This window comes from Schistocerca piceifrons, chromosome 2 (genome assembly GCF_021461385.2).
Source record: "Schistocerca piceifrons isolate TAMUIC-IGC-003096 chromosome 2, iqSchPice1.1, whole genome shotgun sequence".
Lineage (NCBI taxonomy): Eukaryota > Metazoa > Arthropoda > Insecta > Orthoptera > Acrididae > Schistocerca > Schistocerca piceifrons.
The window spans coordinates 436927200-436940643 of NC_060139.1; the positions used below are offsets into that span (position 1 = coordinate 436927200).

The following is a 13444-nucleotide window of genomic DNA, read 5'->3' on the forward strand; positions in this document are numbered from 1 at the left end:
CTATAAAAAATGTGGAATATTTTTGTTCTCTCCGAGAGGGTGAAAGTTGGAAAGATATATATGACTGCAATTAGACCAATGAGAAATATGATAAGTTTATGGCTACATTCAAACATTTTTTTTTTAATGGCTTTTCCCACGAAAACAACTATGTTGAACTCTACTCAAAAAACAAACAAGTGGATTTCAAAAGGGATAAGGATATCATGTCAAAATAAAAGGAGATTGTATGAGTACTCCAAGAATAATACCAGTCCTAACTTTCTTGCATATTTCAAAAGATACAAAAGAATACTAACACGAGTTATTTCAAAACCAAAAAAACTAGAAAATGACAAAATACTGTGAGATTCCAAGAATAAAACTAAAGCAACCTGGCAAATTATAAGGAAATAAATGGGTACCAGGCCACTTAATCACAGTAATGTAGAGCTGATTATGAATAAAAATAAACTAACTGACCCCAAACACGTTGTTAGTGCTTTCAACAATTATTTCTCAAATATAGCACAGCAGTTAATAAATACACACCATGACAAACAGCCAACCAGTCACTCAGATCAAAAAATTCATTCAAACACATCATTCCTATATGCAGCAACACCTGAGGAACTGTCAAGAATCCTAAAAGAATTACCTAATAAATATTCAGAGGGTGTTGATGAGATACCAGATGCTATTATCAAAGCTAGTGCAACATTTATTGTGGAACCACTAACAGACATAGTAAATTCATCTTTTGAGAGTGGTGTATTTCCAAATAATCTAAAAACTGCAAAAGTAACATCTTTGCATAAGAAGGGTACAAAAAGTGATATTGCTAATTATAGACCAGTTTCAGTTTTGTCAGGCTTCAGCAAAATTATGGAAAAAATGATCCTTAGAAGATTAACAGTTTTCGTAAATAAAGAGAGGCTGATAAGTGACTACCAACATGGTTTTAGAGCTGGAAAGTCAACTCAGTCAGCAATTTTTGGCTTCTTAAATGAAGTATCAAAAGCAGTGGATGATTAACAGCATGTATCTGGGATATTTCTGGATCTAAGTAAAGCCTTTGGCGTAACTGATCATGGCATTCTCTTGTGTAAATTAAGTAATTATGGAATTAGAGGCCAGTCTCAAAAGTGGATCCAGTCGTACCTCAGTAATCGTCAGCAGATTACAGAAATAAAAAACAAAGATAGTGAAACACAAAAAATTTCTAGTTTTTACAGTGATGAGCAGAAAATCAAGTATGGAGTCTCACAAGGGTCAGTTCTAGGACCTGTCCTATTTCTGCTGTATGTAAATGACTTGGCTAGTAAAATACATGATGGAACCACTGTACTGTTTGCAGATGACACTAGTATTCTAATTAAATCGCAGAATGAGGAAAATCTGCAGGAGGCTGCAGTATCAGTTATGCGTACCTTAACACACTGATTCAAGACCAATAGGCTCATCATAAATTCTGTAAAAACTGTGGCAGTTAACTTTCATACCACACAAAGCCTCCATCCTGCAAACGCTGTTTTCATTATCGAGGGGAAAAATGTGTTGATGGTCAGTCATACAAAATGTTCAGGCAGATCTGAAGTGGGAGGTACACCTAAACAATTTAAATAAGAGACTGAATTCACTAGCATATGCTGTTAGGATCCTCACTCAAAATACAAGCGGCTCATAAGTGCTGACAATGTATCATTGCAGCATACAGTCACTACTTATGTATAGAATAATTTTTTGGGGAAGTCCACAAATACTACAAAAACATTTAAAATACAGAAAAAGATTGTCAGGGTGATAAAAAAGCTAAATGTAAGGATTCCTGTAGACCCATTTTTAAAACTCTGAAAATATTGCCACTACCTTGCTTGCATATATATGAAATACTAATTTTCACAAAAGAGAGCATCTTAAAAAAGAAAAATCTCTTCAAACACAACTATGATATACAAACATATGGAACTAGATAGAAGATGGACCTTCACAGGAACACAGTAAATACAAACTTATGCAAAAGAGGAGTGTATCATTCTAATGCTATGTTATATAACCATATGCCTTCTTACCTAAAATGCATACCAACATTAAATGCATTTAAAATAAAGTTAAAACAGTTCTTGCTTGACCACTGCTTCTATTCTTTGTCCGAGTTTATGGAACATCATAATAAGTACGATCAACATTTTAGGAGGTTCCTGTTTCATCAGAAACTCTGCATGTAATAAAGGTAGTGGAAAGCAGGACCATAAAATGCCAAGGATGCAGCTTGTCTCCAATTCTTTTTAATATATATATAATTTTTTTAAATATATATGCTTAGGCAATAGGTATGCAAACGACTTCAGCAACTGACATTACCTTTGCTGATGATCAAACCATGACTGCCAATAATGAGAACACACATCAGACAGCTGCTCATACTTTATTCACAATGGTTAAGTTATATAAACTATTTGTATCTTAAAAGAGAACAAAAATGGTGGTTTTCAGGGCCTAGGTGCCAATTCTCGGCAGAATAATAATAAATTATGAGAAAATATAAAGAGTAAACTCAATGAACTTTTCAAGAAATACTATCTCACTCATGGCAGAAATGGACATATTGAAGAAACCAGAAATATTTCATTACATGAGTGGAACAATCTATGTAACACTCAGAACTAGAGTCAGACAGGAAACTCTACTTATGTTCCACAGAACTGAGGAAAAGGTGGAAACATCAATCATTTAAATCAAAGGAACATAGAAGACAAATGTCAAACACACCTACATCTACATTATACTCCACAAGCCACCTAAAGGCATGTAGCAGTACATACTTATAGTACAACTAACTGATCCCACCCTACCTCATTCCATTTGTGAATGGCGAGTAGGAAGAATGATTGTTGGTAAGTCTCCGTATTAGCTATATTTTCTCGAGTTTTCTCTTCATGATCATTATGTCAGATGTATGTGGTAGAAAGTAATATGTTGTCCAAATCATCGTGGAATATACTTTATCAAAATTTCAGTAGTAAACCTCTCAGTGACACACAATGCCTCTCTTGTAATGATTCCCAATGGAGTTTGTTGAGCATCTCAGTAACACACTTGCACTGGCTAAATGATTCCATAACAAAATGCACTGCTCTTCTTAAAGTTGACTCAACCAGGATTTGATCCCACACCCTTCCACATTCTAGCTAAATGCTGCACCACTAGACCAGAACACCAGCTGCAATGCAGGAAGAAGAATAAGAAGAAGAAGAAGAAGAAGAAGAAGAAGAATTAAGGGTATTAACCATAACAACCCAGTCAGTCTCTGAGGAAAAATTGAGTGTATTATCAAAACTGCTGGACGTGTGTGGGTTTCAGTGAACAACATCAGTGCCACAACTGCTACATACTGTATGGATAGTCTACCAGCAATGGCCCATATAGTGATTGATATAAAGGGGCAATGCCACCAACTGCAGGCTGCACTGATGAATGTGTCACACTGCAACATATAAACTATAGATCTTGGTATCTATCATAGAAGTTGGAAACAAGAGCATAGGTACTAAGAAGGAAACTGTGAGGAAACCATGAGTAACAGAAGAAGTAATTCTGTTGATTGATGATGAGAGAAAGTGTAAAAATGTTTAGGGGACTTCAGGAATACAGAAATAAAAGTCACTTAGGAATGAAATAAACAGGAATTGCAGTGAAGCTAAGGTGAAATGGCTGCATGAAAAATGTGAAGAAATTAAGAAAGAAATGATTGTTGGACTCAGTATACAGAAAAATCAAAACAACTTTCAGCTAAATTAAATGCAAGGGTGGTAGCATTAAGAGTGAAATGGGAATGCCACTGTTAAATGCAAAGGAGAGAGCGGACAGGTGAAAAGACTGCACTGAAGGCCTCTATGAGAGGAAAGACTCATCTGATGAAGTGATGCAAGAAGGAACAAGAGTTGATATAGAAGAGACAGGTGAATCAGTATTAGAATCAAAATTTAAAAGCGCTTTGGAAGACCCAAAACCGAATAAGGCAGAGGAGATAGATAACATTTCATCAGAATTTCTGAAATCATTGTGGGAAGCAGCAACAAAATGACTATTCATATTGGTGTGTAAAATGTGAGAGTCTGGCGATACACCATCAGACTGTCGGAAAAACATCACCCACACAATTCTGAACATTGCAAGAGCCAACAAGTGCAAGAATTATTGCACAATCAGCTTAATTGCTCATGCATCTGCATTGCTGACATGAATAATACATAGAAGAATGGAAAAGAAAATTGAATATGTGCTGGATGACAATCAGTTTGGCTTTAAGGCAGGTAAAGGCACCAGAGAAGCAATTCTGGTGTTGCAGCTGATAATGGGAGCAAGACTAAATAAAAATCAAGACACATTCAGAGGATTTATTGACTTGGAAAAAGTATTTGACAATGTCAAATGGTGCAAGATGTTCAAAATTTTGAGAAAGATAGGGGTAGGCTACAGGGAAAGATGGATAATATGCAATATGTGTTAGAGAGCCATTTGGAACAATAAGAGGGGAAGACCAAGAACAGAGTGCTCAGATTAAAAAGGGCATAACAAAGGGATGTCCCTACTATACATAGTAAAAAAAGCAATGATGGAAATAAAAGAGAGGTTCAAGAGTGGAATTAAATTCCAGGTCATCAAAGGATATCAATGATAACATTCACTGATGACATCACTATCCTCACTGAAAATGAAAAAGAATTACAGGATCTGTTGAATGGAATAAACTTTCTAATGGATACAGAATACAGATTGAAAATAAATCGAGGAAAAACAAAAACAATGAGAAGTAGCAGAAATGAGAACAGTTAGAAGCTTAATATCAGGATTGGGGATCATGAGATAAATGAAGTTAAGAATTATGCTAGCTACCAAAATAACCTATGATGGTCAGAGCAAGGACAGACTAGCACTGGCAAAAAGGCTGTTCGTGGTCAAGAGAAGTCTATTAGTATCAAACATAGACCTTAAACTGATGAGGAAATTTCTGAGAATGTATGTTTGGAGCACAGCATTGTGTGGTAGTGAAACATAGACTGTGGGTAAACTGGAAAAGATGATACTGAAAGCATTTGAGATGTGGTACTTGTGAGTTGATGAGCATTTCACTCTCATTTAAATATATGGCCGAAGGGCCAGCCTTCAGGAATTGTGAAACGAACATCTTCATTATGAGATGGTGAAATCGTTATTGTGCTGAATGAGGCCTAAGCGCTGTAGTGTGCGAGTGAGACAGATGAGAGCCTATGTCATAGGGAAACCCAGTAGAAGCCCTTTGTGGGCAAGGAGATGTAGCAGTGTTAAATAAGGCGGACCTAAGATTGGCCATGAAGGGAAACATTTATGGAAACTATTTAATTCTGTAGTAATATAGGGAATGAAGCCACAGTAATTTTAATCTCCCATCCTCCATAAATTTTCATGGTGATCCAAATAAAACTTGAATATTGATCAGATCTATAACAGTTTAGGATTTTAGGATTTACTGTCAAAGTAAAATTAACAAGTTTTGTAACAAAGACCTGAATGCTAAAATCTGAACACTTTGGTCAATCTTAGTGATCGACATTCCATATAGAAGCACATCATTAAAATGATAAACATTGTAAACGTCAACTCTGTAGCTTTATTTGTTTAAAAGATATAATAAATTTAAATTATCAGTATTTTCAGTTAAGAGCACCAGATCAGCATTTCCTCCACACAAAACACATTGAACTATGACAGCATGACACCTTATTGAAACATTATGTAATAGAATATATGTTGTAAAGTTTAGTACTTAATAGTTACTTTGTTCTTTATTTATTCATCAGAAAGCACATTAGTGCAAGGCTACTGGCTGTAACATTCAAAGTTAAGAAGGAAATTGTATTGGTTTTATGTAAAAGAATTTAACAATGGAAATTATTGTTACTTTATTTAGAACGTGAAAGTGGTCAACCTTTGATTATTTAAATATGTTAAAATGTAAAATAATGTAGAATAAGCTGTAGCCAACCAAATGAACAGCTTCAGGAAAGGGAACTGCCCTAGTCAGTTGAGCAAGGATATTCGGCATGCAGTAAACGAAGCCAGGGACAAGCAGAGGAATAGTACCGGGCCAGACACAAAAGCGGACAGTTTGGCTGGAGACACCATGGGGTACAGTTTGGATGCAGACGTGAAAGTGGGCAATTGGTTTTTAGGCAGCTAGGAAGTGAAACAACTTAGGAAATTTCGTGTTGTTTGGTATCATGGGACTTAGACTCTGAGCGGTGAGCAATCACGTGCCTGGTGTCAACTCCTAACTTTTCGCACAGTTAATGAGGTGGAATACCAAACTTGTAATTCACGATGAGATTGTAATTGATTGAACTGTGTCAAATGGATATGCGCTAGAGGGTAATAGTAATTCTGAATACGACCACTTTCACTATTAGTTTGCTTTCTGAATAAACATCATTCTAACCAAATCACAACTGTTTGGCCTACATCATTTATGGGTCATTAATTTAGTTCCCGATATTATCATCACTGTTGTTATATGTTATGTTAACTTTGTATTTCACAAACTTGCCATCAGCCAGACAATTTAACAAAATGGTCACAGGTGTCTAATTTAGGGCATGTAATGTGACACGTGCGGTTCAACCCCGAGATGAGTTTGAGCCAAGACATTTTGATGAAGATGAACCGCATGCGAGCCCGAACATCTTTCGGATGTTAGCTTTCAATTGGGGGCTCACTCAGGACAGGAACTTGGAAACTGTTAGTTGAGGGGTACGAATCTTGCAAAGTGTTGGAACAGGATTGGATTTTGTAAAGTGTTAGTTGCAGAATATGAACTCTGGAAAGTTTTAAAATTGGATTTGAAATCTGCAAATTGTTTCCAAAAGTATTACCCGAATTTCAATAGGCAGGACCTCTCGCAAAAGTTAAATGTGAGATCGGTTCAGGACTGAATATTAGGTTTCTTTAATAGTTGTGAAATTACAATTGTAATTCTCACAGTTAATTACATTCTGTTGTGTGCACAGAGTTTCAGCAGTGGTTAGGAATGATAAAAAAGTAATGTGGAAGAAGAGGCAACATCGAAAGCACATGGTTCCAGCCAGCAGCAGCATCTTCAATGGCGATTCATCACACAGCGGCGGTTGGAGTACCACAGTAGAGGCTACGAGATCTTCAGTGTTGGCTTCAACTGCAACATCGACAGCAATACCGTGGCAGAAGGATCCACCACGACAAAGCTAAGTACCTGTGCTCATAGCAAGATTATGTATGATTCTGTAGTTCAATTGCCAACAATAGAAGTCGCTAATATTAAGCAGTTGGCCAGTTTGTACGGGTCCGAAAATACTAGCGAGCCGCTTAGCCCAAATTCAGAGCAGGAGAGCGTGATTGGTGGTGAATTTAGTGTTTTGTGTGGACGAAATGATGATCTGGTGCTCTTAACCGAAAATACTGATAATTTAAATTTACTATATCTTTATTAAACACAGCTACAGAGTTGATGTTTACAACATTTGTCATTTTAATAATGTGCTGTTTTGTAGTGGAAAAAAGAAGAACAGTTGAAATATTGTTAATTACTGCTAGTCTTGGACTTGGAGAGGATAAGACGTTCATACAGATTCAGGATGATCAGTTAGTTGACAATATACTTCCTACAGGGTGTTTCAAAAATGACTGGTATATTTGAAACGGCAATAAAAACTAAACGAGCAGCGATAGAAATACACCGTTTGTTGCAACATGCTTGGGACAACAGTACATTTTCAGGCAGACAAACTTTCAAAATTACAGTAGTTACAATTTTCAACAACAGATGGCGCTGCGGTCTGGGAAACTCTATAGTACGATATTTTCCACATATCCACCATGCGTAGCAATAATATGGCGTAGTCTCTGAATGAAATTACCCGAAACCTTTGACAACGTGTCTGGCGGAATGGCTTCACATGCAGATGAGATGTACTGCTTCAGCTGTTCAATTGTTTCTGGATTCTGGCGGTACACCTGGTCTTTCAAGTGTCCCCACAGAAAGAAGTCACAGGGGTTCATGTCTGGCGAATAGGGAGGCCAATCTATGCCACCTCCTGTATGTTTCGGATAGCCCAAAGCAATCACACGATCATCGAAATATTCATTCAGGAAATTAAAGACGTCGGCCGTGCGATGTGGGCGGGCACCATCTTGCATAAACCACGAGGTGTTCACAGTGTCGTCTACGGCAGTTTGTACCGCCACAAATTCACGAAGAATGTCCAGATAGCGTGATGCAGTAATCGTTTCGCATCTGAAAAATGGGCCAATGATTCCTTTGGAAGAAATGGCGGCCCAGACCAGTACTTTTTGAGGATGCAGGGACGATGGGACTGCAACATGGGGCTTTTCGGTTCCCCATATGCGCCAGTTCTGTTTATTGACGAAGCCATCCAGGTAAAAATAAGCTTCATCAGTAAACCAAATGCTGCCCACATGCATATCGCCGTCATCAATCCTGTGCACTATATCGTTAGCGAATGTCTCTCGTGCAGCTATGGTAGCGGCGCTGAGGGGTTGCCGCGTTTGAATTTTGTATGGATAGAGGTGTAAACTCTGGCGCATGAGGCGATACGTGGACGTTGGCGTCATTTGGACCGCAGCTGCAACACGGCGAACGGAAACCCGAGGCCGCTGTTGGATCACCTGCTGCACTAGCTGCGTGTTGCCCTCTGTGGTTGCCGTACGCGGTCGCCCTACCTTTCCAGCACGTTCATCCGTCACGTTCCCAGTCCGTTGAAATTTTTCAAACAGATCCTTTATTGTATCGCTTTTCGGTCCTTTGGTTACATTAAACCTCCGCTGAAAACTTCGTCTTGTTGCAACAACACTGTGTTCTAGGCGGTGGAATTCCAACACCAGAAAAATCCTCTGTTCTAAGGAATAAACCATGTTGTCTACAGCACACTTGCACGTTGTGAACAGCACACGCTTACAGCAGAAAGACGACGTACAGAATGGCGCACTCACAGACTGTGTTGTCTTCTATATCTTTCACATCATTTGCAGCGCCATCTGTTGTTGAAAATTGTAACTACTGTAATTTCGAAAGTTTGTCCGCCTGAAAATGTACTGTTGTCCCAAGCATATTGCAACAAACGGTGTATTTCTATCGCTGCTCGTTTAGTTTTTATTGCCATTTCAAATATACCGGTCATTTTTGAAACACCCTGTAGATAGGGGAAACAACCCACTTGTTCCAAAAGTGTGATGGAAATAGAACTATTGAAACAGAGAAAGGCAGTTTCTGGAGCTGGCTATGCGAGTACCTTTGTTTTTGGGATGTTAATGTTCAGGCCAAACCACTATGTATTACTGAAACAATTTACACACATATGCTGATCTGTGGGTGTATGAGCTAGATAAACACTACCATCTGCATATTGCAGTTCAGTTACCTCGCTGAGACTTGTGAACCTCTTACAATGGAGTACAGGCAGATTGCACAGTCCTCCATTAAATACATACATTAAGTTCTATGTCTGTAGTTGCAGACATTTCATAAAAGATTGCTGTGAGGTACAGGGTAAACAGCATTGGCACAAGGACACATCTTCATTTGAGCCCATCAGTAATGGGTAACTTATTAGATGTTTCATTCTTGCATAGTATTTGCCCACACTTGTTATCATAGTGGGTTTGAATCAGCCCAACAAAGTGTTCCAGGCAGCCAAAATATGACCTTACACAAAACTTCTCTTGGCACCATGTCAAAGGCCTTTTCTAGGTCATAGAAACAGAATAGTTACCTCTTTATACTAACTGTTAATGCAGTCACTCAGAAGAGTATGTGTTTTTAACCAAACCATTAATTTGTGACAAAGAAAGTGTTAACCCTTTGCAGTCCATAATGCAGACACAGGGTATCTCTGGGTGCTCTCATTTTATTGCTGCCGCCTGCATGGCAAGCACATCACAGAGAATTATGTGAATCTTTTTGTGGAAACAATGTGGCCACTGACCAACAATTAGGGTGTTCATAACAACAAAAAGTGCACTTGCATTCAAATATATTTACATAAGGATTACAATGCAAAACTTTTCATTGTGTAGTATTTTTTGAAACACACTTCATGAGTAACTGTTTTTATCATCACTTCACTCAAATTGTTTACAAATAAATCACTGTAATCATCAAAATCATTGTCATTCTTGTTTTCACTTAGACAGTCTTATAAGAGTGCTACAATCTCTTCCTGATGAAGAACTGTATATGAAGAACTAGTCATTTTGCACCTACTAAATTAAAAGTAATAATTACAACATTTCTCTCAACACAACTGCTACAGTTCAAAACCAAGTCAACACAGGTTTGCCTAGATGGCAGTACTATGCACTATGCAGCACTGATGCCTACTGCTGTCAAATTCAAGAATGGAGCATGTGAGATCTACAAAAAATTGGGTCGGATGGGGCCCAATATAGGAGTGGAAAACAAATGTCACAATTTCGAGTGCCACTCACTGCTGAAGCAGAAAGGATTAATTTGAAATATTAATGAACCCTGAGCAGTGCACCCCTATCAAAATTACTCTCTCAGGTGATTGTTTATTATTTTTCACAAATTCCATGTAAAATAGTACTTAATGTTGCATATCATGAATACAACTCTCAAAATAACTCAATGTACTAACCCAAAAATATCAAGTGTGTAAGTCTTTACCAGGTCTAGTTCATATTCACTCAGTATTTACACTTTTGGGTGAGAATTCAAATTTTAAGAAACATTTCACTTCTGTTGAAAACAATATATTTTCAATGTACAAAGTTATGAGAATTATGGAATCTTGAAATTATAATGACTTGTCTTTTAAACAAGTTCCTTACTGTGAACTTCAAACTGTATTTTCTCATTTTTTTTATTTCTTTACTCTGTTACAAGCATCATTGGCAACGTGAAAGTACCTTAAAAGTAAAGATCTAAAACTAAGATCATACCTTTTACAGTGTTGTCATAACTAGGACTCTGAGACCTCAGATAAAAAGTAAGTGTTGCTGGCCTTGTTGGTCGCTTTTGCTGCAGCAGTTCGAGGTATGAATTAAGTTGTTTGAGAGAATTTTCATTCACAGTCTGAAATAAAGGTTGAAATAAACTGGGAGTGAATCAGTGTGAAATTTGAAACTTTAAAACAATATAAATGAAACTAAGACAATACTCAAACTATTCTTCAAAGTAATGCATTAAAGTCTCACCATCTACTATTTTTCAGTGAAGACCACAAAAAAACTATACATTAACTGAATTTTCCATCAGTGCGTGACAGAATATGATGACAATATTAAACAGGAAACACTTCTTAATGTCCTGCAAATTTATATTTATTCAGTCATGAACCAGATCTCGGCTTCTTACATCACTATCATGTGGAAAATGACTGTCACAAAAACAGATAAAATAGCATGTGATTTACACAGATATTGTGTACAGAAGATAGAAAATTTATGACATGTACAGTGCTTACACAGGATATTTTTTGGCAAACACAAATAGTTGCATTTAACTGAAACAGGAAAGGTAACGCTTTTGTGTGAAGATACATTTAATAGCAGATGAAAACAAAGTTGAATTTACAATTGTAATCTAATATTTGTACAACTAAAAGTTAATTTAACAGGGAGAGGGGCGGTGGGATAAAGAAAATAAAGAAATCATGTTTCCTCAGTTTGTACTAAGCTGATATTTTGTGTCATATGATTCTTGATTTCCAACAGGGTTGTCTTTCTGGTTTTCTGAAAAAAAAGGAAAAATTCACAATCTACATCACGTGGTTGTTATTCCATTATAAGATGGTTACAAAGGTTGAATCTTTCTTTCTTAATTTCCAGTTTCTCTCACATTCAGATAACCTAACTGCCACAGCTCTGCCTGACTGACCAACACATACATTTCCACTGTGCTTGCATGTGATTTTATACACACCACTCCATGCCAAGGGTCAGAATTTGTCTTTACCATGAACAATTTTTTTTTATATGCTGCCAGTATTACAATAAGCTAGATTATCTGAAATTTTGCCAACATTTGAAATGATGCACCAGTTTTTATAAGTATTGACTGTTTCCTTTTGGGTAGCGTACATTTACACATTTTATTTTTTCATGGTATGCTATCAATCAGGACGGAGTCATAGCCATCACTGGAAGTTGTAAGTCTGAGAGTCTGTAGTTCTGTTTGAAAGGCAGATAATGGAACAGATATAAGCTGATACACAATAGAATGGACAGCTGCATGTTTGTAACTGTGTTGGTGCTGGGAAGCTTGCAGGGATTACCACATCTGTAGCTATGGTTTCTTTGAAAACACTAAATGAGTGTCTCCATGTGCTAATGTCTATATTAAGGTCCAAGAAATTAGGAGGGCATCCCAGCTCCATTGTGAACCAACATTTTCTTACGCTAGGAGTTTAAATGTTGTAAGAATGTATCCAATTGTCTAGTGGTACCAATCCACGAGCACAGCAAAGCATCCACACATCTGATCCCATATTCAATTTTGCAACTCATTGATTCTTGCTGTACGAAAATTTGCACAAAACTGTCCATTACAATTTCAGATAGTATAGGGCTAAGAGGGGAACTCACAGCTAGGCATCAGACGTGACTAAAACAAGTGTTCTAAAACTGGAAATAGTTCCATTTTACACATATTTAAGTAGCAATGATTATGTCACATAATCCTACATGATTTGCTTTTGATTTGTCCAAAACTCCATCAATATGTTTATATACTCATTAGTTGGTACATTTGTAAATGAACAACTGATGTCAAATGATATTAGTTTAGAATTGGGTGGGATTTGTATATCATTAATTTTACCAATAGAGCTATGGAATTTCTGATGCCAAATTTAGGGATTAAAGTTTTTTTGACAACATAATCTAGATCTCTTGGAAGCAAGAAACAGAAAAGAATGATATACTGGAGGTACTCAAATGCCATCTTAATGTAATACAGGCATGCCCTATAATCCAGGACCCACAAGATTCATATTAACAAGCATAAAGCTGTTCATTTATGATATAATACTTTTAAATATGACTGTGGTTTTAACTTGTTCATTGAAAGCTGCAGGTTGGATCTTTGTATAGATTTTGAAAGTCAGAACTACTGTACTTTCACGATGTAATCACTTTTGTTCAATAAAGCTAAACTATTGATTTGTTGGTTTTGAGAGAGATGACTTTGTTGGAAATTATTTTCTTCTTAAACTTGCTTACTGTACAAATTTCACTGCATGAGAGTGCACCACTACCAGTGGCAGTGTACTTTTTAAATCGTGGGCTACCAAATGTTTCGCAGAAACACCACCCTTTAACACAAGTCTGGTGTATGACGGAAGACACATTCCCTAGTGACACCTTTCATATCCCTCTAACACTTGCAGGTCTTACTTTCTTTCCTTATCTTCTT

The 13444-nt window shown here is 37.1% G+C and overlaps 1 protein-coding gene across 2 annotated transcripts in view; it reads right to left on the reverse strand.

Annotated features, from left to right (window-relative positions):
* LOC124777296 (T-cell activation inhibitor, mitochondrial-like) overlaps positions 1-13444 on the reverse strand; it is a 344729-nt gene that overhangs the window by 270703 nt on the left and 60582 nt on the right. For both annotated transcript variants that reach the window (XM_047252648.1, XM_047252647.1), the window contains exon 3: positions 10972-11104. In XM_047252648.1, the coding sequence (XP_047108604.1) occupies positions 10972-11104 (133 nt within the window). The remainder of the gene's footprint in view (positions 1-10971; positions 11105-13444) is intronic.